This window comes from Poecilia reticulata, chromosome 14, assembly GCF_904066995.2.
Source record: "Poecilia reticulata chromosome 14, P_reticulata-male-v2, whole genome shotgun sequence".
NCBI classification, from domain to species: domain Eukaryota; kingdom Metazoa; phylum Chordata; class Actinopteri; order Cyprinodontiformes; family Poeciliidae; genus Poecilia; species Poecilia reticulata.
In genome coordinates, this window is record NC_088843.1 from 22,596,215 (window position 1) to 22,621,140 (window position 24,926).

A 24,926-nucleotide genomic window follows, 5' to 3' on the forward strand; every position below is an offset into this window, starting at 1 on the left:
TTTAAGCTCCCACCATTTTGCTTGCACTCTATTATTCAGGCCTATTTTGTTACTCTATAAATTTTCAATGTTGCTAAAATCCTTTTAAAGGAGTATTTTTCTATTATCTTGAGGCGATGAAGCAGAATGTGAATACAGAATCTCATCTGAGGCCTTGACATCTCAGTTAACAGCCCGCTCCTCCCAGCTCCTGAGAAAAACAAATTAAATTGTTCTGATTTTTCTAAAAATGCTTCAAACCGATGCGCATGTCGTTTTTTAAGGAGTCGCGGGGAACATAAAGGTTACGATGGAGGCAGGCGAGTATAATTGTGCACACGGTGTAATAACATGTTACAAGCTCACGTCCGATCCAGAAAAATCAGCTGAAAGCATTGTTTATTTATGTTGGATATTTAAAATGTCTCCCACTTCCAGTGCTAAACATTCTCAAAGTTTATTGATCTTTGAGAATGTGTTCTTGAATTTTTATTATGTCATTACCATGATATCATTTGAAAATGGTCTCAAAACGACAATATTATCGTTTATCACGAAAACTTCTGGGACAATTCATCATGACAGCTGCCTGTGTGCATTTATTTCATTCATGCATTGCAGTTGGAGGCAGCAAAAAAATCAGTCTATGTGCCACAAATGGCCCCCGCGCCACACTTTGAACACCCCGTCCTAAATTAGAAAAGTAGTTTTTTAAATATTTCAGTAGCTCTGATTTTCTTCTGACATTGTGAGTGTAGAGAAGCTGCTTTGAAACGTTCAGCCATCGTTCATCAATTCAAAGAGGAAAGATTTATGTTAGCTGTTGCACTGAGCTGATTTTAATTACAGTAAATCTGTCATCAATTCCTTCTAAATTATAAGGTGCAAGCGATGATGATGATGATGATGCAGCAGGCTTCATCCTCCACCTTATAATTTAGAGATGGAACAATAAGAAAACCGATGGTGTTCATTTTTTAGGTTATATTTTCAGACTTTTACTTCTTCAGCTGCATTTCCAGACTCATTTTCCTGCTCTTTTGGTTTCTAAAGGCCTCTTCATATCGAGAGCTCTTAAAACTCACTTAAAACGTGTGTTTATATTACAAGCCGCGCAAAGGAAGCTCACCAAGGTCGGCGATAAAGTCTTAGGAAAAGGTTCTAGTCACAGAGACTTAACAACAAATCCAAACGTATCAAATGACGCTGAATTGTTTCTGTTGTGGATGAAAACCTTTAGCTGGAATTTAAAGCTGCAGGCATTTGAATGTCAGGAGGAATTTCAATAATTTCTATTGGAGTGCAGGACTCAGTTGTAAAAAAAAAAAGCTTCACACATTAACCCCATAATAGTGCAAAATAAAATCAATAAACAGCTAAAAAAAACTATAAATAAGGACATTGAAGTCAAGTTTACACACCTTTCAAATCGACTCATTAGATTCCTAAAAGTATTCAACCCCTACTGAAAACCAGAGCCATTAATGTAACGTTCAGGTTTTATGAAACAAATGACAAGAACAATTGTGAAATAAAATCTATAGATTACCTGCTGCTCTGTATGACTATTAAAGTTTTCCTCTTCATAAGGACAATTTTAAAAATCAGCTGCGTCTCAGGTAGATATGGTAGATGCGTAACCATGGCAACAGGTTATTGTTTTTGCAACTTCCAGCAGCTGATTAGCATCTCAAAAGCTCAAACAACAGTTGAACTTTGACACCAAACCTCAGAGGAGTTGCCCAGGCGGCTTTTTGGATGTAAAGCAGAGAGAGAATCGTCTCTGCCATGAATCTTAACGAGCAATAATCTTATCCCCTACTCCAACATCTTCCTAACCTGACACAGACCTAAAGAGGAGCAGCAAAAGCAAATGAGGTGGATCAGCAGTGGTGATGTCATTCAGGACATTTCACTGTGAAATATCATCTCCGAGCTGTTAGCATGACATGGCAGTCATACAGTCAGACAGTCATATAGTCTTCAGTCAGAGGCCTCTTCAGGTTTGTTGTAAGACAGACTGCTACTGGAGATCCGTCTTTCCCACAGGACCGCAATTCTTTGAAGCTATTTGGATGATACGAAGTACAGCATTTCGTTTCTTTGTTATGAAGAAAGGATTTCTGTATCTGGACTAAATTATGCAATGGTTTTGTATCAAATGTTCATAAAATATTCTGTACTTTAAGGCAGTGTTTTTCAACCTTTTTTGAGCCAAGGTACATTGTTTTAATAGAAAAAAATCACGAGGCACACCACCAACCAAAAATGTAAACAAAGATACTCTGTAGCTGTCTAGATTACATATATAGTCATTCTTATCAAAGTGTCTTGAATAGAAATCAAATAAACACAAAAATTAATTTTTATAATATTTTACATTTCTTATTTCAAATTGCACTTAACATGTCCACTTCAAAAATACACCTGAACAGCCACAACACTGTTGTGTGTGATGCATGAATGTAGTAACATTCATGCATCACTAATTCTCGTTTTAATGTAAAATGCTCTGTACCTACTGCCATCTAGTGGTAAGAAAATTGCATGATTATGCTGCTAGTCACAACTACAGCAAAGACACTCATAGATGGCATTATATGCAGATAATAAATTCGTTTTCAAAAAATCTTTTAAGACTAATTACTGTATTTTCCGGTCTATGAACGCACCATACTATAAACCATACCTTCAAATTTTTTTGAACCCCCTCCTTCCCGGAAACTTACATATATATCAGCCGCACCGGGCTACAGACCGCTGGTAACTCTGCCGCTCTCCGTTTCCCATAAGGACCCAGCAGAGGGCAGCAGAGGGCTGCGTCCTAATAACTGCTAGATATATTAAGAACGTAGTTCTCCGTCTCCAAATCCGGTTTTGTTCACACCGAGTTTACGTGCAGCGGCTTTATTTCCCACCTGTACTGCCAGATCGATACTCCTCAACTTAGAAGCTGCATCATATGAGTTTGAAAACATTTCTCCTTCGTGCCTGCTGCTAGCATGGCTGCTAGCATGTGCTTGTTCTAAATGAAAATTAGCGCATTCTTCTTTGATTTCCAATTTTGACTTCCAATGATTCACTTCCTGCTAAAGAGCCCCCTGGTGGTTGAAGAAAAATACACAGAAAAGCCGCATGTTCAAAGTGTAGGAAAAAAGTAGCAGCTCATAGTCCGGACAATACGGTAGGTGAAATTGGATAATTTCCACGGCACACCTGACGATCACTCACGGCACACGCGGCACAGTGGTTGAAAAACACTGCTTTAAGGAAATAAGGTGTATATTGCTTAGTGTTGAAGTAATTTTGATACTTAGAATTTTTCAGTTTAACCTGAAGCATTAAGATAATCTGAAATAAAAAGGATTCTTTATTATGAATTATTTTATTGCTGCTCAGTTTCCTTCTCTTGCAAAATGTCAATAAAGGAAACATTAATGTCATTAGGAATCAGTGAGTTCTCATTAATATTCTACAGCAGTCACAGTAAATAATACACTTTTAATAATGTCTTTAGTGTTAAAGCTTTCATGTTAAACTGTCACCTATTAGCAGTTCTGAGTATTTCTAATGATTTATTGGTTTTATTTTAAACGTTAAGCATCAATTTAACCAGAACCAGAGTTTTAAAAAATCCTTTCAGGGAAAACTGGTTGGAAATAAAGAATAAATATGATAATTTTTACAATTTTATTCCAAAATTAAAATTGAAACAAATGTTTGCCTACCAATAAAATCATTTTTTTGGTTCATTTAAGTTTGTTTTAAATGATTATTCAGGAGATTCTGTGATTAAAATGGAATACTAAAAGAATTTTTTTATCTATCGTGTTGACTAAATGTTACATTAATAAAACCTTTTTGTAGGTTCTGATTTCTTTGAGAAACTGAATTTTGGATGTTCACTCAGTTTTAGCCAGAATAATCAAAACTGAGTGAATTAATTTTTTTAATGCTTAAACTGCCTTAGTGAAAAGATTTAGACCATTTTAATTAATTTACTCATCTAAGATATTATTTTACAAAAAATGTCTTTGCAATAAAAAGTAGCAGGAGTAAATTAACTTCATCAAGATGTTTTATTTTTGACCTGATCCCGATTCATTGTGTTTCCTAACAGACCAAACCTTTTTGGGGCCAAAAAAAAAACACACAAACACCGTCCACACAAAGAACAAAACATTCAGTTTGTTGCAGTTTTATGTTTTCAGGCTTGATGTTTATTTTGCGATTAGTAATTAAAAAGTGAATGACACCATGGTAGCAGCTAATCTAGCTACTACGGTAGCAGTGTTAGGTTAGCTACCACGGTGGTGGCTAACCTAACACTGCTGTGGTAGATTAGCTCATTTAAATAAATGCTCTACTGATGATGTGTCAGAGTTGATGTGGAGGTCACCTTTTTTCTTCTTCTTCAATGAACCAAAACACACCAAACTCCACAGCACATCTACATGTTATGGTCGTCAAAGCCAAGATAGCATAACTGAGCTACTTCCCTCGACCTCCCTATGCTATGCTAGTCATCAACAGCATGTTTTTAGCATTATGCTGAAATGTGTCAATAGAAATCATTTTTCATGTGTAATAGCTTTTAGTTTGTATTACTCACCGTTATTTTTAAAATATGATCATGCTAGGTCAGTGCTCTTAGGGCCCCCTAGTGGTGTGGAGGCACTAAGCAGTGAGTTGAGTCGCACATGTCTTGGGCCAGCTCTGTTCCCCATCTAAAACAGCCTCTCCCTCCCTTCCTGCATCCTTCTCCATCCTCTTTTTGCTCCCAGCAGGGCGGGGGGAGACATCGCCCCGAAATCAAAAGAAATGGAGAAGTAAACAGAGGAGTAGCGGGGGAGCCGGCGGTCAGGGATGGATGGAAGGCGGCTCCGCGCCCGAGTCACTAATGATCAGGAAAATGGAGGGTCATGTGGGAGCCGGGTGGGGGCACATGGAGCTGGTGTACAACAGACCGGAGATCGCTAGGAGTGGTGGGCGGACGCGCCGCGTGTGTTCTGGGAGTCGCGTGCGCCGACGCGTGTTTGTGTTGCACGGTGGCGGCGCAACGTGATTAATGCGTCAGAGAGGCAGCTGTGGTCCGGACTCACTCGTTTGGAAATATGTTTCTGGAGGAAGACGGAGAGGAGGGAGGGGGTGTAGCTTCATCTTGTGGCAGATGAACAAAAAAACAAACAACAAAAAAACCCTCTACTGGAGTCAGAGGAAGAAAGGAAATCCCAGCCAATTCCTCTTCCTTCCATCAACACCTGCTCTGTTCACGCATGATACATGTTGGCTTATTAAAATATGATTCATGCTTAGGTTAGAGCTTATAGAGTAAGACATTGTTAACTAGGATTTAGGGATGGAGGAGGGAAGGGACAAGAGTCGATTTCCTATCTGAACCGTTTCACATATGTTAGCATATGTTAGCATGTGTTAGCATGTGTTAGCACTGCTGCCTTGTTGCAAGAAGGTCATGAGTTTGAACCCCAGTCTGGGCTCTTTCTCCATGTTTGGGTTCTCTCCAGTTGCTCTGGCTTCCTCCCACAGACCAAAAACATTTTAAAAAGCTACAGTTTGTATATGCATTATATTAAAAATATGTTCTTCACATATTTTTTAAAAGTGTCACCATGTTGTGACAGTTTGCTATGAGACAGATAATCTGTGAAAAGATCGATCTCCTCCCCGAGCTGCTGCTGCCGTCTGAAGAAATGCAGCGCTCCGACCAAAAACAACAAATATGTAAAAAAAAAAAAATTCTTTATAAATATTACATACTGCAGCTTTGAGTTAGTATATAAGTCACATTTTAAATATTTCTTTAAGGGAACCTCTGGTTGAATAAACTACTCTGCATACCAGGTCCAGTTTCCCAAGCGGCATTTTGTTTTTAATACTTTACGATGCTGTACAAAAAGATCCACAACCAATAATGGAAATAAAAGTGAAAGGACGTTTGTTTTAAACCAATACTTTCACTAATCGTGGGATTATTAAAGTTTCAACCACATGAACATTAGTTCATGAAAATATATTTCCTTTTAGTCCCCTCAGCAGTTATCTGGACAAGGAATTCTCAGAAAATTGAACAAGTTCGCTGAGCGTTCCTGCCAGTAATGTTTCATATTGGACCGCCATGTTGGCGGAGTGCGCTCAAAAAGCTGCGATTTGTGCAAACCCTGCCAGCCTCCATCCTCTCTGGCAGATTATGAAATCTGAAATGAGTCCAAACCTTATTAACACCATAATTAAACCTGGAGCTCCAAGTATTATCGAAGTGGCCCGCATATGATAACAGAGACACAGAAGCAATTTGAATTGCCCAATTTTTCTTAATCATTTGGAATTATCAATAATATGAATCTCTACTGACTGAATCCAAGCAGCTGATATTTTCTGGGTGCGTTCAGCTCCAAACACCTGCAGAACGGATAATTCAGAAATCCTTCCAGCATGACTGTCAATAGCGGCTGATGAGAATCAGATCTAATAAAAAACAGAAAGTAGACTCTGACAGCATGTTGAATATGAATTTACAAATACATCCTGTTAATATAAAAGCTGTAATCTCAAGTGTCTGACTCAAATTTCACATTTTTATGAGAATAAACTACAAGCTCCTGTATGTGAATACTTTCTGATTCCTGGTGAATCGTTAAAATGAACGAACTGAATCAACTGACTCAGTTGATTCAGTTCATTTCTCAGTTCAGATGAGGTCATCGCCAGTCGGGTGAAACCTCTTCGTTCTGTGACTCATAAAATGATTCACTGACTGTTTTCATTGACCATATAATTGCACAAATTGGAAGTACGAAAATAAATGAGCCATGTCAAAAAACATCACGCTTTTCACTAAAAACGTGGAATTTGTGTATTTCACAAAACCGCAATAGTAACACTTTTTTCACGTCACGGGATGAACAACCGGATGTTACTGGAGGAAAAGACAAAGAAGACAACAGGAAGTGGCAGGAGGATCATGATTTTTCATGACTTATTATGTGAACAAATTTATTCACGTGTCTTTTAATTATATTTATTATGTAATGGAATCACTGCAATTGCAAAATTGTGTTTTTTCGACAGAATATCAACAAAGTTTTGTGTGAATTTGTAATGGAAACACAGGTAGTGGGAGACAGCACCACTGCAGGACAGCAGGTGATGCGCGTCAGGATGTGATTCGTTCACGTTGTTATGTAGCGCCACATCAGGACGTCCATGCCAGAAATAAACAAGTAAACAGTATGTTACTTAATGTCTGGCTGTTAAATATGTTTTATTTGTTAGCAAGCGCTAACAACGAGCTAAACGGTGCCTGATTGTAGTTCTTTAACATTATATTCTAGAAAAGGTTTTACCTTCATTTGTTTTCCTTTCCCCATGAGAAATAAAACTGATTTACCTAAATGTATAAAATGAAAAACTATCCTGTAAATTCTTATAGAATAATCAGATATAAAATGTTAAAATAAATTAAATGAAATGTAATTTTAAAAAAAATGTGACTCTTACACATTTTTTAAAAATGTGTAAGAGTCAGGGAATCTGTCAGCGCTAAAAAGCTTCATATTATGTAAAGCATTTTAACTCAACAAAGCTGCAGAAAGTCGGTTATGAATTTTTTAAGTGCAGTGGCTCCAGCTTCACGTTGCCAGTGTGGGTGGTTCTGTGGAGCGACTGTGTCTGAAATGTGCAGCCAGTCATGGGGATATTGTGTTGAGTCAGGCGGCAGCAGCGCGGCGGCGTTTCACCATCAACCCTGACACTCGAAGCAGATTTACTCTTCAGGGGCCACGACAGGCGACAAACAGCTGAGGACAGACGATTTTCCTTCTGAAGAAAGACTTTAGCTTTGCAAGTTTTCCTTCATCCTCAGCTGGAGCAGTGAGGAAATACAAGAAAAACTCTGATAACCGAAATCTAACATGACAAGAATGATCCAGCAAAAACACCTCTCCACTGAAACGTTGTTAAAAAAATTACACTGAACATTTGGTTTGGAAATTAGCACAAACCTTGTGTTGCTTTTGGTTTCTCTCTATGGTTAAACCAGTTCACTATGAAAAAGTATATTTTTATAAGGACAAACCATTTTAGCCTTAAAATAATAGTTTTATGTTAATTGTTAAAAATAGTTGTTAAAAAAAAAGTTGAATCGCCGCCAACTGATCTTGCAAAAACAAGTACATATTTTCATAATATATACAATTTTAAGATGTAAACATCAAATACTCATGTAGTGTTTTGTTGTTTTTTTTACAAGAGTTATGCAAATTAAAAACAGTTTTGTGCCATTTTTGTTGTAGAAAAAAAAATGACACAAAACGGTGCCATTTGTTGAAAATAGTTCACTTGCATAGGCCTGTGGCAATAAGCAATAAATCAATAAATCAGTTAATCGCATGATAGATTAAGACAAACTCAATAATTTCCATGAGAATATTTTACCATTTTCCTTTTTTATCTCTTTCTACCAAAAGCTTAATGATTAAAGTCATGCACAGCATTATGAGCAAACAAAGTTGATAAAAACAAAGAACAACTTTAACAAACAGACTGGAGTCCCATCATTTGGGTTAAAGAACCGTTCAAACGAATCGGATCGTTCGAGAGCATTCTGTTTGGTTCACTGTTCAGCAGTAAAACAATAAATTAGCAAATAGACTCTAGTTAGAATCAAATGAAAAATGTTTTTGTTGGAATTACTTTGGTTTTCATTTTTGCCCAAAATGGGGGAACTGACTCATTTTTTCCACAGAAAAAAATACAAATTACATACAAATTAAACTGTTGTGATGCTGTTTGGACACTAGGAGGCGCCTGTCTAAGTGCGTTTATTAAATTTCACAGCCTGCAGGTAGAAATGAGACCTGATGGAATAGGCTGGGGTTTTAAAAGTAATCTATATCTGGATATAATTGATAACAGAAACATTAGTTAGTCAGACATATTTTCTACCAGTGGTGCAACAAACAGCAGAGCTATAAGAGTCGTGGAATCAAGACGGATGTTAGTCTGTAGGACAGGTTGGGGGGATTTCTCTGATTTGCTCCATAATAATTAATCATTACAAAGGCACAAATATCAAATTAACCTCGTCGCAGGAAATTGCCACATAATTGTGCAGGCAGCCCTGAATCAAACATGTTGACAGCTTGAAGTTTTGGCTCCACATACTGAGGGGAATCTGAGCAGGCAGACGGATCGAAGCCAAAAAATGGTGCAGGATCCAGCAGATCCTGAGAACACAGACTGGCCTTCAGATTCTGTTAAAAAAAAGGCACAAAGCTGCAATATTTCTCTGTGCAGTAGCTGCATGCATTTTTTTTTATCAGTTATTAATATCTAATATTATTGATGGAAACAGCCAGAGAGGCAGAGTTTGGTGCAGCAAAGAAGCCAAACCGCGGCGGCTTTGTTGGTTCTTCTGTCTAGCAGCAGGTCTGGCTGCTGTTTCTCTGCTGCTGATCATTGTTATGAAGGGAAGTTTGGCTCAGAAACCTTTTTACAGGTGGAGGTTTTTACACCAACCGTTACTGAGGGATGGAGGGAACGTTCAGGGTGTGGATGATGGTAAGATACCATCTGCAGCTTCCTGCTTTCGGCCAAAAGCTGCCCGCCGCCGATGACTAGCATTTATCTAAGTGACCAACATAAAGTGTTAAATCTTAAATGAACGTGTGATATATAAAAGAAAAAGGGACGCAGTGCTTTGCTACTAATTGTCAACTCTATGACTACTACATAACGAGGTCAGGAAAACGTTTTAATGCAAAAAAAATAGCGAGGGAGAAGGAAGTAGTTCAGTTATGCTCGTTTGACTTTGACAATCTTTAACATGTAGATGTCCTGCGTAATCCGTTGCATTTTGGTTCAGTTAACAAAAATGGCAAGGAAAACAATGGTCTTTTTTCCCTCCAGCATTGTGAACATGCACAAAATTTCTGGATGAAAACAATAACATGCAATGTGTCTATATCGTGCCACTTCACAACAAATGTTATCTGGAGGCATTTTACAAAAAAATCGTCCTAGATATCAAACAGTACAGTAAGCTCTATTAATTATTAAAAGTAGCTTGAAATATTTCCATCTAAGGAAACCCAGCAGACTGCCTTGCTGACCTGCAGCACTCACTCCTCCTGGACCAGCAGGGGGCGACAGTCGCTTGATCTTACAGCAATCCTTCATACCCAGAATGCATGTAGCGACAGTGGAGAGGAAAAACTCCCCATTAACAGGAAGACCCCCTCAAAAAAACAGATGAACTGATGTAGGATTATATTTGTCTACAAGTTATCATGAACACATTCATGATAACTTCAGGCTATTCAGGCTAGAATAACCAGTTATTATGTTTGGGGTGTAATTACTTTTTCACACAGGGTCAGGATTGTTTTAATATTTTTGTCCCTTAATTTCTGAAATCACCTTTTGAAAAGTGCTTTTTTAACTTATTAAATATATATAGTTAAATGATATGAAACATTAAAAAGTGACGAAAACTAAAAACTTCAGAAATTACTTTTTCAGAGCACTTGATGCAGGAAAGAGTAATTCTTTTATTAGTTTATTCCTAGTAAATTGAGGATGTGAAAGTTCTCGAACATGAGCTGTGCATAAAACCCCTCTGCTCCCTGTTAAAATTTATTCCAATCATAACTTTTTTATAGCATCCACTTGACTTACACTTTAATAATTACGCTGTCCTGCTTCCAGCTCCCTTAACACTGTCAAACTCTTTGGCTTTGCGAAAATATTAACATTTTACTAGTTTTTTAAGGAATGCTCAAAATTTAAAATAAAATCTGAAATTATTATGAAATCGAGGTTGGAGAAGTTTAACAGGATCCGCCTCTCTCATGCTGCTAATTAATCAGTGGACTGCAGTCGGATAACACGTCCCGGTGAAGAAGGAGCCGTGTCCTAAGCTGCCTTTCTATTGATAAATGTAGATTATAATGCGACAGACTAGAGTGAATATTGACATTTCAATAGCAAAAACACATCCCTGCGGCTGCGCTGCTTCTTGTTGCAGTGAGAGATGACCTTGCTGAATATATCTCTTGGAAAAACACCGATAGGGCTCCAGTAGCTTGGGAAATTGAACCCGTGTTATAAAAGGGAAAGCATACAGGCTGACAAGCAAACACTGTATGCGCGTGATTGATTCAGTCACTTATCGGAGCTGTGCTCCGCGTGCAGCGCGTGTGAGGCTGCGCGCACATGCGTGCATGCGTGCCGGCGTGTGTTTAAAGAGCCCGTCTGTCCACACGTGGATAAGGCTCCTTGTGTTTAACCGCGGCGGCGCTCGGCCCACCTCCCCCCCCCCCTGTCCTATTGATTGGCACCCAGAACCGACACGTGAGGCGCCCGTGCAGAAAGAAAGAAGCCTTTTCTGTAGAAACCAAACAACGGGACCTTTGACTGCACAAAATATTTTTTAGCCTTGAGGTCTTTTCAAAAATGTTACCTTTCAGCTCGGCAGAAGACCATTTTCAAACACTATCTCTTCTTTTTTTTTTTTTTTTTTTTTTTTTGCTAATCAATGTGGCTGCAGCAAGCTTTTATTAGCTGTAGGGCACTATAGGGCAAAATCCGGTTTTCTATTGTTACGCTGCTCTACTATCAGTTCCCTCAGTAGCTACTTAAAGGGCATATATAATATCACCTACGACTAATTAATTTCAGGATTGCACCTGATGAAAATTATAGGTTATTCTTCCATAAAAGTACCGAAAGCGGAGCAACCGAGGGCGCTTCAGAAGCTGGCCGAAGAGCAGATCAGAGCAGAACAATCCGCCCAAGAACCAAGAAGTTATAGAAAAAACTGTAGCTTGAGCTGATGTTTAAAACAGTTATATTCATCAGGGTTGGGCTAGTGAGAAGGAAGAATGATAGGAAGCCAAATTCCAGTAGAAGTAATATCTGCTCCTGTTCTGACCAGCATCTTTACTCTAATATGCACAGGCGACCGTTAGAGTTTTCCTCCTAACAACTGTCCCATAAATACCCTTTATGTTATACTTTTAGAATATTATATTATTTCTGGGATCCACTAGATAAAAAGTTAGTTCTACTACTCCAACACCACAGCTAACAGAAGCTAATGCTAAAGCGCTAATTTAAATTCAGATTACATCTGCCCTTAAAGAGTACAACCCTCAAGCCCCAGTTTAATTTTAACTAAATCTGCATGTTTTAGAATGCCCTTAGATATTGTATTTATTTTGTTCCAGAATGTTTTTTGTTCTAAATAAAGTTATTTGTAAAAATAATGAAGTTGTGGATGGATGGAAGTTACACACACCATCAGATTTCAGATAAAATCAAACAGCCACAAAACCTTTTCATTTCCAGCTTCCCAAGATGCACCTTGTTTCCAATATTGTAAATAAAAAATTGGTGATTTTCTGGAAATAATTTAGTTTCGTTCCACAGTGAAATCCACAACAGCAAGGGTCAGTCTGCATTAATAATCAATGTTTATCTCCATTGTGTTGCGTGGAAATATAAATATCAATAAATATTGGTTATCAGTAGAGGTGTGCCGATCGATCGGCCACCGATCATAATCGGCCGATTTTCGTGAAAAAGAGCATAATCGGTGATCGGCGATCATTGGCTCTTGTTGCCGATACCGATCACCTGCATCTCATTTCGCAGCCTGCCTGTGCAGCTGGTCTCCTCTGTCCTTCACACTGCGCAAACGCGCAGCAGAAAATCCTAAGCAATATGGAACTATAACGCACTGAGTGAATGGGGAAGTTTGCGTGTTGCGACGGAAAATTGAAGCACGTGGGGTGAAGCAGGTCAAAATGCATCAACACGACGAATCTAATATGGCATAAAAACAATGCCATACTTGACGGAGTTTGGCTACATTGAGGCTCACTGCAGTAAAAAAGACGATCAGATAGCAGGTAAAGCAGCGCACAGCTACAAACACTCACCCAGATTAGCATGATGGTCAGAAAGCTAAACAAATAACCCGCAAAATTATTTAAGTCTTCGAGCTGCGATGTAAGATGCTGGTTCTGATCTCGCTGTTGAACTGCTGCTACGCGCTACAGGTAGTAATATTTTACAGACAGAGCGCCGCTTCTGCTCCACCTGGTAGTGACTCTCACACAGAACCTCCGCTTAAAGCTGCAGCAACTAACTTAAAAAAAATAAATTTTACATACTTATTAAAACTTTCGCTGTCCTAATACGAGACAGATAATCTCTAAAAGAATAATCGATCACCTCCCTGCTCTGCATAATTACTCCGCTCAGTCAGAAACAGCCACTCAGAACTAGCAGTAATCAGCTAGCCGCCATGCTATCAGGACATTTTCATTCAGTAACTCTGGATTGTTTATTGTAATGGAACCTGTATTTGCCTTTGAATGTTAAGTTTTATACTTGAATCTTTTGGAAATGTTGAGGGGTTTTATTTTGACTCTTTGCATTATTAAGCCTCTTCAGAGCCTTCATATGTTTTCAGTGTGTTGAAGATAGTATTACTGATAGCAGTACAATTTGCACAATGCCTGTTTTGTTTTTTTCTTGGAAAAAGTTATTAAAAACAAGTTTTTGTCTAAATTAAGGTGAATTCATGGTTCCTTTCTCCACATAATGTAACCGGTAGTGCTTATGATTAAAAAAATAATAATTATGTGATCAGTATCGGTGATCGGCCCTCATGGGTGATCGTAATCGGCAGGAAAAAACCTGATCGGCACATCTCTAGTTATCAGCCATAAAATTGGATATAGATATTGGCCAAAATTCTACTATTGGTACATCCAACATGTAGTCTTTTAGAAAATGTTGTGTTTTTCATTGTACCACTGACATGGAGAAACAAAGATTAACAAGGACTGACGATTTTTTCTTTAAGGACCAAGACAGATGTGCTCCCTTTGCGTTCCCTCTATAACAAAACTTTTCTTACATTTCTAAGATATTTCCACCTTTTTTTCATACTTTACCTAATCATTGTGAAACTTTTAATGAACGCAATTATGAACCAACACCATCACCTAAAAGTTTCAGCATCCCTCTAAGCCAAAATAAACCATCTGGAGCATCAATTGATTTCTCTAATTGACTCCTAATTAACTACACAAAACATGTTAAAGTGACTTTAGGGACTAAATATCTCAGGATTAACCATAAACATTAATGACTTCCTGACTCAACTAAAAATGGCTTTGCTAATTAATCTAAAGTCCAAAATCCATCAACGTGTTTAAAGCGGGTGGTTCAAACCTTGAAGGCAGTTTGCTGGCAGCGCCATCGTTACTTTCTCTACTCCCTCTGAAGAACTGCAGCCGTTGGCGAAGAGTTCAAAAGGATAAGCGAGTCAGATTTGGCTGCTGCCGCGCTCATTTGGCTCCACCGACGGTTCAGTCAGCAGAACCAGAGATCTGAGATCAACCTAAACGCTGATGAGACGGCTTATTACAGCCTCCAAATTAGAAGTTTCTTTTAAAAACGCCACCGAAACATGAAAGGAGTTCACCGGTTGTGGGGACAGAAACTGGGCACGGATTTGGTTTCCATGTTGAGGACAGACTGGCCGGAGACTGGCTGCGAGGCTTCTGATTGGCGGACGCACGGCGGAGATCAGCTGCAGGCCTGGTTTGTGAAAAAAAATGTTTTTAGCGCTCTTATTTATTGTGACTTAACTTAAAGCTGAAGTGGCGTTCTTGGATAGTGTGTATTCTTCCATAAACAGTTTGGTTTCTTTCAAGAGGACTAAAATAATTTAGTTTTTATACCAGACAATTAATTTAAGTTTGCACATTTGCCGCTGCATTTTTATACAATATTCTACAAAGAAACAGCTCTGGGAAGGTTCCATTATGGCATTTCAATTATGTTGAGGTGTCTAGACTTTGACTGGACCATCGCAACAGTTTGATCTTCTCTTTAGAAATTTTGTTTCAGATTTCAGATTCATTTATTTAAATAAAATAGATACATTGCACATTTACAAGTATTAAGGGGAGACTAAATGTTTTTTGTTTAAATTTACGAGGAAAAGAGCATAACATTAGTAGAATAAAGTTGTAAAAAAGTTGTTTTAATGAGAACAAAGCTTCAATAGTTATTAACGTCTGACTTGGTCTAATCTGTAAAGTGTTGGACTGAAGATATCCCGATGTGGAGACTTTGTCAAGATCATTTTGGCACACATTTGTGATGTGTGTCAACATAAGCAGCTAATATCAGTGAAGCATATTATTTTTCAAAATCACATAAAAATAGAAAACCTGTGATGTTTTAGAAACATTTCCAGTTCCCACGGCTCCTGAAAATGTTGAGTCCAGCTGCTGTTTTGAGCTTTCATGATTCAGTGCGCTGTCATAGGAGGCTCCGCCCCCTGATCCATGAAGCCCCGCCACACGCCTAGAGAGCGAAGATGCTTGAAACCGAAAAGAACCGGAATCTAAAAATTGATCTTTATTTTCAGTTTCAAATCCTTTTTTGTTTAAAAATAATTTTTAAACTAAAACTCAAATTTTATGCCTTCAATTGAACTCCGTAGGATGACATATCCGTTGTTCTGTCAGATGAAAACTGTGATCGTGTCTCTATACGGCTGAAGTTAAAAGACTAACAGGTTTAATAACTAAGTTTTAAGGATTAACACTTTGCAATTATTTATATTTTTTATGTTTTCATTGGATTTTTCTTGTTTTTTGACACTTTTGGTCTCCCACACCAGAAGGCGACAGGAAGCCTGAATTAAACGAGTGAAGGAGGAAAGCTGGAAAGCAGGAAGCTGTGGCGAGGAGGAAAGGAGAACATGCAGGAAGGGCTTACCTGGTTCCTGTGCAGCTCCTGAGGTGGAAGGGTCAGGCAGGTGGAAACAGGTTGGAGAGGGGGGAGAAACACAGAACAGAAAGGGAGATTAGAACTGAAACACCTGCTTAAGGTTGATTTACACAAACACAGTGGAGCATGCTGGGAAAGAATACGAGAAACAGGAAATGGGTCGATTCCTTCTTAGAGAAGAAACATTAAAATAATATCAGGGAGTTGCTGGAAACAAAAATAACATTTCAGCTTCAAAAGACAAACATCTACATTCAGCATCATTCTGAGAAGTCGCTAATCGCAGGTGGAAACAGAGCAACCATCTAAAACTCCTGCAGCATTTTACCAGGAAACGAGTCTTTTACAGCCAGACGAGGCTCAATTAAGTCGTTACTTCAGTCATCATTTTAGCTAATAGCTTTCATTCATAGTTTGGGGGCTTAAACATGAATGCAGCTCCATTAAACTGAAACAGCGCATTTCCACCAAGTCCCACTAAAAGTTTAAATGTTCTGCTGCTAGGCAACAACTCCAGGAAGTCCTCGCTCTGAGCCAAAGAAATCTGCAACACACACCTTCTCTCACAAACAGGATTGTTTCTCAGCTCCTGGGCGGCTTTAAGTGGTTTTTTAATCAGACGACAGTCTGATATTCAGCAGTGTTTTAATGTTTTAATGTAACAAAGAATCATGTTTTTCTGTTACGTTTCTGCACAAATATGAGGAAAAGGAAAAAAGAAATCTAATGTTCACAGTAATGTTCACAGAGGAAAATCTCAAATTGTTCAGTTTACAGATTAAATCCACTTTAACAGATTTTCTGAAATACTTTTTTTTAATATCATCTACTTGTTAAAATTGAACCCATTTTATGTTTTTGTAAATATTCCCATAAAATGTATAAAACTATATCATACAATAAAATCATAAACAAAAACAACCAAATATTGTTTATTTTCAAAACAAATTTAAAAATGTTTTCTTTCATGCTCAATATTTATTTAAAATTATGACGTCAACCAGCTTCAGCCAGTTTGACCACAACATAATGCATGGATTTTAAAACGATTTAAATTTTTGTTTATTGAATCAGATTAAATCAGATTCATATATAAACCTAATATATAAACCTACCCTCAGTAAAGCATAATAAAATAACAATAAAAATCTATATTTCTTCAAATATATTTAAATGCGGAAACAATTGACTTTTTTATGATGTGGAGTATTAAAATCTTCATTTAAAAGCAATAAAATAAGATATTTGACAGCAGAAAATCTAAAACCTGAGAATTAATAAATGACAGAAGCAGAAAGCATCGGCGAAATCACCCTGAGCCGAGGCGTCGGTCCAGCATGGGCGAGCAACAGAGAGGGAGAGAGAAGGAGTTGGCCTTTGGTACAGTCTGGCAGCCATTTAGGCCCTCATCATAGAGGAACAGTCTTCAGCCAAGGAAGCATCAGGATTCCAGCTAAGAGGCAGCTTTTGATTAGAAAACCTATTTCCTCTTTAAGTTTTGCCAAATTTCAATCATGGTGATATTCTAATTACCATTATCCGAAGCAAGAAAGGGATTCAGAGACTGAGTAGGAGTGATGGAGAGGAGGAGGGAGAGGAAGGCTGCCTTTGAAGAAAAATGAGGGATGAGAAAGAAGCAAGAAAATTAAATGAAATAATGAGGATAAATTATTTTACAGTGATGTGAAAAACTATCAAGCCCCTTAGAAATGTTTCAGATAATCAAATAGATTTTAATAAAGATAAACTGAGCAAATACAAAGCGCAGTTTTCAAATGATGAATTCATTAGATGAATACTTAGAGACCAGAATGAGTATATGTGGAAAAATAATTACAACCATTATTTATCCACACATGAAACCATGGAGAGAACCTTCCAGAGGCCGACCTACCAGAACTACTCCAAGATCTCATCAAAGTCTCATCCAGGAGATCCAGAACATCTAAAGCTCTGCAGGCCTCACTGCCTCTGCAAAGGTCAGAGGTCATTCGTTGACAATAAGAAAGAGAGACTGGGCAAAAATAGCTTCCTGGCAGAGTTCCAAGGCCAGAACCGCTGCTGACCCAACAGAACACAAAGTCCCAACTCACATTTACCAGAAAACGTTGCAAGTTGTGCATCCTGTTACAGCTGGTGTAGAAGTCAGAACACACTGGGAGAACTCTGACCTTAATATGAATAAAGACACACTGTCTTGGCAGGACCAGACAAGCTAAAATCTACAGTCTTCTTTATTTTCGCTCTTGGGGTTACAGCCAATCTGTGGCAAGGAAAATAAATGGCGCTCCTGGATTGGCTGCTTCACAGTTTATAGCATGAAATAGCATTGTGCTAAGGTTTTTTAACTTCCCAAGCTGCATTCTCTTTAGATTATTTTAGATATGGTCCAAGAAAAATCAGAGATTTGGAGTGTTTTCCACAAATAATTTGGAGGAAAAATTCATAATTATTGATCCACGTTTAGGCGTGGGTCCACTGTAATCATTTGGAAACTGTGTTTTGTGTTACCTCTGGTTACTTTGTCTGTTTGAGGACAAATATGTCCCTAAGTCACATCCTTCTCCTGACATGTTCATCTGCAAACTTACTTGCCTTTTTATGCCTTTAGATAATTAATCCTCTACTCGCTTTGTGTTTAATAAGTGGCAGAAATTTCAATCCATGCATCCTGAATTCAGTCTGGTGAAATCCCTCGACTTCCCGGCTCTAACGCAGCGCTTATTCTGCTCGACAAAATCTTGATTGAGTTTGACAGCCTTCAGTTTCACCAGAAAAGCTTTTACCAAACCTGCAGCACTCACCAGAAGAGTAAACTGCTAAGTCTCTCTGCAACGCATCAGTAGTCTCCTGCTTAAGCATTCAAGCATAGTACACAGAGAGCGGAGAAACAAAGTGCTTCAGAGAGAGCCACCGATTCAACCCGGACCACCCTGGAGCTCAGGTTCACGCGGTGTGATGCGGAGGGTTTGCTGTGGGGAGATTGAGCGGCAACAGGCCAAACATGGAGCAGCCGTCCCCATGTTAAGCAAATGGAGAGCAGGTGAAGAATAACTGCATGGCCGCTCTGCCCCTCGTGGGCCTTGTGGGAGCTTTTTGCTAACCCACCCCGACCCGCAACCTCCAGAGGTGAGGTTAAATGACAAGGACTGCAGAGATGCATTAAACATGAATCATTTGGACACAGAGCCAGGCGCTGGCCCACTCCAGAGATGATAGGGACATTAACCAGGGCTTCACCAGGGCCTGAGCTGCATTTAATGAAGGCCTCCGCTACACCCAATGTCTCTCTCCACATTTGACTCACAGCCACAAAGGCAAGTAGTTTAAGATAAACACTTCCACTTCTCTGTCTGCCGCTTCGTCTAAACATAGTTAGCGGTTATAGACATTGACGTAATCACGACCAAAACAAGGGTCAGGACAGATCAGAAGTGCTTTGAGAAACTCTGACCAGAAAGGGTGTTTGCAATTGTTGGAGACAGAACCACGTTTCTATGAGCCCTCAGGGCAGATTCCAGTTTAAAAGTTTAAAAAGTCATGGTTTCTAAACAAGTAAAGCTTTGCATCATAACTCAGCTACAATTTAAACATTCTCAGTGGCACTTGTTCCTGTGAGCTGTGTAGGATGGGATGGTTATAATACCTGAGGACTCTATGACATTAAAGGTAACACTGTTTGAACCAAAATGATTTACAATAGCTAGCAGGTGGCTATCACATTTAGCATGTCTGTTGGTGCTATAAATGGCCTGCTGCATCATGGATAATATCTGTCAAACACCAAATGCTACTTTTTGCTGAGTGATTTTACACTTACAGAAACAGGCTATAGCAAGCTACAAGAATTAGCATATCAAATTGGTCCAATGCACAACTATAAAGGCTCACTCCCACAGCAGCTAGCCTGGCTAATCAATAGGCTAACTTTGACTTAACTGCAAACCTTTCAAAGTCTGTAAAGGAGCCAGAAAACAACTAACTGATGCAATCATGATGCAGCGTTCATGGATAAATAAGAAGTTAGCACCAAATATGACCCCAAATGGTACTAGAATAACAAACGTTATTTTACATAATAATGAAGTTTACTCATGGTTGTTTGTCCTATGTGTCTCCGTGTTGCCCTGCGACAGACTGGCGACCTGTCCAGGGTGACCCCACCTCTCGCCCGGTACGCTAGCTGGAGGTAGGCACCAGCAACCCTCCCGACCCCACTGAGGGACAAGGGTGCAAGAAAATGGATGGATGGATGGATGGATGAAGTTTACTTGAATAGTACTCAGTGGTGGCCAATGCTAACTAAAAAGTTTAATGAACTAACTTTAGAGTACTAATCATAAACATTAGTTCTACTAATGCTAAAATGTTACACCAACACAATGTTTAGCAGAAGCTAATGCTAAAGCATCTCACATTATGTCTGCCTTTGAAAGATTACAAATTTGAGAAGTTTAATTTGTGTTATAATGTCCTTAGATATTGTACTTATGTTTATATACTGTCCTCTACTGTCTGTTTTATTTTGTTTCTGTATGTTTCTTGTTTAGAATAAAGTTATTGATTTAAAAAAGACAGAAACTGAGAGGAAACAGAACTTCTGCGTAAACAGTCTCTACTCTCTTCAAAATAAGAGCATGAATATAAATGGCTAACTACTTCAAAATTGAATGGATGCTAACCAAAACTTCAAAACAAAGTTTACAAAACAGCCAAGTAAATTAGTCCTTTAGAGTTTATCCTGAAACGTTTAGAGGCAGCTCAGTGTACTAAATATCTTTCAAAGTTAGCAAAAGCGCTAAACAAAAAATTAGCTTTGCTATTTGCTCATTAGAGCAAGTGTGCCTTGTAGTACTAATGTACTTATCTGATGCTGAAGTTCATACTTCTGAGTTTTTCCATCAGTTTGAACATTTGTCAAATATTTTAGTCACTTTTAGTTGTTTTCTCTGATAATAAGCTTAAAATTGATCTCTGTGGCTGGGTTTCCATTGATCATATATAACTGCGCAAATTGCAATTATGAAAATAAATTTGCTTAAACACGGCAATTAAAAAAAAACAAAAACATGTTTTTCCAGACGTTTTTGCACCAGGATGAGGAGGTTGACAGCAGTATCAAAATTAGTCTATTTCACAAAACTGCAATGGAAATGAAAGGGTGGGATGATGATGATGGTGTGGCATGTTTTTTAATGTCTTATCACATGAACAAACTTATTCATGTGTGATTTTGCTTTTCACCGCAATTGTGAAATTGTATTTTTTCAACATTACTGATACATTGACAAAGTTTTTTTGTACATTTGTAATCAAAATGCATCTAATAGGATTTCAAGCTTCATTTACAAACCATTTCAAAATATGAAAGTAGTAGCTACCTAGCTTGATAGCTAAATAGCTAAACAGACATGTCAAATAAAATACATAAAAAAGGGCTGGAAATGGTGTTGTTTTTTAATCTATAAATGTAATTATGGTAGAAAATGAGCAGATTAACCCTACTTCTAATGAATCAGCAGATTTTTAAAAGAAACAGATGCTTCCAAATGGCCTTACTAAACAAACCAGACCTGTTGCCATCTGCATCCATTACGTAAGGCCTGGCGACTCTTTCCTTCACTGGAAGCACAATAACAAAGACTTCCTTCAACACACTGCACTCCCAAACACTCCCAAACACGTCATCTTCAATCGTCGCTCTTGGTTAATGGCCTGGAACGCACAGTCAGTGTCCATCAAAGAGGGACGTTGTCGGGATGGATGCACATGCTGACAACCTTTCTCTGCTGCTCCTCCATCTCAAACACACCGTCCTCGTCTCACTCCCTGCAGTCGGTTTAAGTACAGCAAGCAATAATGTGTTGATTAAATCTGTGATCAGCTGCCCAAAGGGCATGAAATTGGACATGATGAGTGTGACACATTAAAAACTAATTATCAATCGCAGCGACCCTACTGCCTTTCTTTTAAAGCAGCAGCACATCAAGTGTGGAAATCGTTGCACTGTTTGCTGTATCGCTGTGAGCTCGAAGGTTACAGCCGTACCTGGATCCCCTTTGGCTTCAAAGCATTGTGATAAAATATTAATCTGTTATTTACGGCCTACAGCGTTTTCTTATTATGTAGCTAACACAGGATCAGGAGACAGGAATGCTGCCAGCAGGGGTTTAAGTAATTAAGGTTCGCCTCTCCTGCACATGTCTCTATTATTATTTTGTCTCTGTGAAATGCAGGAGGCTCAGCCTGACACATGAAGAGCGAGCCGTACATTCCTGTGATATAGAGATCCATTACCTTCATCTACGACTGTGCAGCGTTAAAACTTACTGGTAGAGGTTGGAGTTTTAGTCGGAAAAGATTAACAGGTAAAAGGTCTTTTAACACAACATGAAAACTATTTTGGGATGTCAACATTTATTTGATAAGTTATGATCAAAATGCAACAAAAAAGGGTAAAAAAAAAAATAGGGATGAAAGAAATTGATTCATGAGTTAATGTAAAGTTGATCAATTTTATTGATCTTTCCATAACATTAAGGGGCTAAATTTTTCATGATTTAATGCTGCATGGCTGAATGAGTTAAGATGAAACTTAATGTGGAGTTTTATATTTCATAACAGAACTGCATAAAGTGTGTTTTGCATTCCAAACACCATTACTCTTTCCCATTCTGGTATGGCCCCGCCATCTTTGTTTCTGTATTGACAGCTCCGGTTACGGATGACCTGCTGCTGTAGTTTGGTGCTGGATGGCTACCAAACTATAACACTAAAAGAAGTTTTAAGCTAACGTTACTGGTTAATCAATTAGAACTAATTTTGATATAATAAACTATTAATCTACAATCATAAGTCGATTAGTTGTTTGCATCCCTAATACAAACCAATTTCTGTCTCCCTCTTTGGAACGGTTTTCTTTGAAAAAGTACTAAATGATTGTGAAGTGGAAAGGAAGAATAGTTTTCAAAACTGTTGACAAAGAAAAACCTGAATGCATCTGTATTCTCCGTCCATCCAGTCATCGTCTTCCTGTTATCTCCACCAAGAACCCCTGAAGGAACCGACACAGACACCGCTGAAGAAGACACTGAGAGCAACTTTCTTCTTCACAAAATGGAAACAAAAACGGAGTGGCGTCAGATTTTAGCGGTTGGAGGATTTCTCTTTTGTCTTTGGCTAAAAGACCATGATGCATTTCTCCTGCTAGCACATTTGTTTTGGTTGTATTTACCCAGAATGCCCTGCGCTGCAGTCCACTTCCAGACTTTTGGAGCGGTTTCCGGTCCGCTTGGCGTTCTCATATGCATTCAAACTGAACCAGAGTTCACTTCAACCGAACTCAGACCTAGGTTTCTAGGTGGACCAGAGTTTGGTCAGTATTTACGCCTCTATAAAACAAACCGGACTTTCCAGGCAAACGGACTGGAGTTGGATTAAAACAGCCTGAAGAGCTGGTGGAAAGGCAGTCTTTGTTTCCCTTTGGGATCAGTAAAGTGTTTTGAATTGAATTGAGGACCTCAGCAGATCCATCTCTGCTACTTTTTAGTTTTGCATTCGTTTTGGCACCTGCTCCCGGTAAAGGGAGACTTAAAGCCGCTGCCAAGTCTCCACATTGCGTCACCAGAAACCTGCTGTGGGATGAAAACTCTGCACTCGTCTCTTTGCACTAAAATGATTTCTACTCAGTTATGCAATGAACTGGATAGCAGCTGTCATTTGGTGCAACCTTAGAGGCATAAACAGCTTTTTTTCCCCTTCCCCTCGCCTTGATTCCTTTCTCTCTCTGGCTCTCTTTGGATGTCGCTCATCCATCCTCTTCCCCTTTACCTCCGGCTGTCTCTGGGACCTGGTGATTAGAGCGCTGGGTGCTGTCCTGCTGATAAGAGCGAGAAACCTCCGTTTCTCCACCACCAAAGGCTGTGTCCACAGGGAGCCGGGTAAAGAGAAGCCCTGGGTAATGTCCTCCAGCTCCCCAAACCATAAACCGCCTTGTGCGTCACATCGTTTGAACAGATAGGCCCACATTTTCACGACGGATAAAAGAGGAGAGGAGAGGCCTGGGCATTAAAAGCCCAGCGTTATGCATGGAGAGCCCTTTTTAGCAGAGAAATTTACCATTCTAGAGTGAGTGTTTACAGTACCATCTGGCAGATTGTGTGCACTAGTATTGAAAATGTAGGACAAAAGCGGTGCTTAAATGAGGATAATCCTCAGTTTATGAGTGCGGCTATTGTCTAGATTTCCATCTAGCTGCCATAAAAAGGAAAATGATAAAGCATCAGGTTAGCCGTAAAAAGAGTCATTTGAAATAATATGAGCATAGCAGAAGAACTGCAGCTTCCCATTGTTTCTGAACCATTGTTACTGAGCGAGTTATTTAAAAACCAAGTCTCAAAGCGCTCCGGATTTGCTGCTTTTTTTTTTCCTCCTCCTTCCAATTCGAAGCTGAAGAATTTCAGAGTTGAAAACTCGAGGAGGGTGGAAATCTGTCTGTGAAGGACAGATGCTGTGAGTGGAGACGATTTTATGGAATCAGCTGGTGAAAAGAAAAACAGAAAGGAGCCAACCTTGGCCTTGAGTGAGCGGACTGTGGGCAGACTGAAAACTGCCCATGAAAAGATAAGATCTGACAAAAATACGTGGTTTCTGCTGAAACTGAACTGGGCTCTGTCAAATCTGCACTTTATTATCTCCTCAGTGTTTTTGTTTTATTCTATAAGCTGCTAACCGTTGCAATAGGCAGTCCGACTGAGTTTACTTCAGATTATCAAACAAATTCTAAAATCTGACAGAGAAAATGAGAAGCAGTTGGTTTTGTTTGTCCTAATAAACAAAAACTACCTTTTAGTTTTGTTCAGTTTATATTTGTCAGATAGTAAATGTGTTATCTGCAAAAATGGGAAGAAATCTAGAAGGACATCAATGAAAAATAGTTTTTTGAAAGAACTGTGGAAAATTCAACTAAAGCATTTTGACAATTTAAAAGGACCTTGTTATTTTTACAGATACGACGAGCTTGCCGGCTTCTCATTGGTCAACTTTCTGCCTTTGTCGGGGTCTGAGGATGCAGACTGACGTTTGAAACTCTGCAGACTTTTTCGTTGTGCTGT

At 38.8% G+C, this 24,926-nt stretch overlaps 1 protein-coding gene across 6 annotated transcripts in view; it reads right to left on the reverse strand.

Moving 5' to 3' along the window:
* Positions 1 to 24,926, reverse strand: part of cadm1a (cell adhesion molecule 1a) — a 388,215-nt gene that overhangs the window by 109,332 nt on the left and 253,957 nt on the right. For 4 of the 6 annotated variants that reach the window (XM_008428589.3, XM_008428591.3, XM_008428592.3 and 1 more), the window contains exon 2: positions 15,802 to 15,819. The exons of 1 other annotated variant lie outside the window; for it this stretch is intronic. In XM_008428589.3, coding sequence (XP_008426811.1) covers positions 15,802 to 15,819 — 18 coding nt within the window. Of the gene's footprint in view, positions 1 to 14,241; positions 14,285 to 15,801; positions 15,820 to 24,926 lie in introns of those variants that run through there. One more of the 6 variants, XM_081615211.1, reaches the window with a different exon arrangement.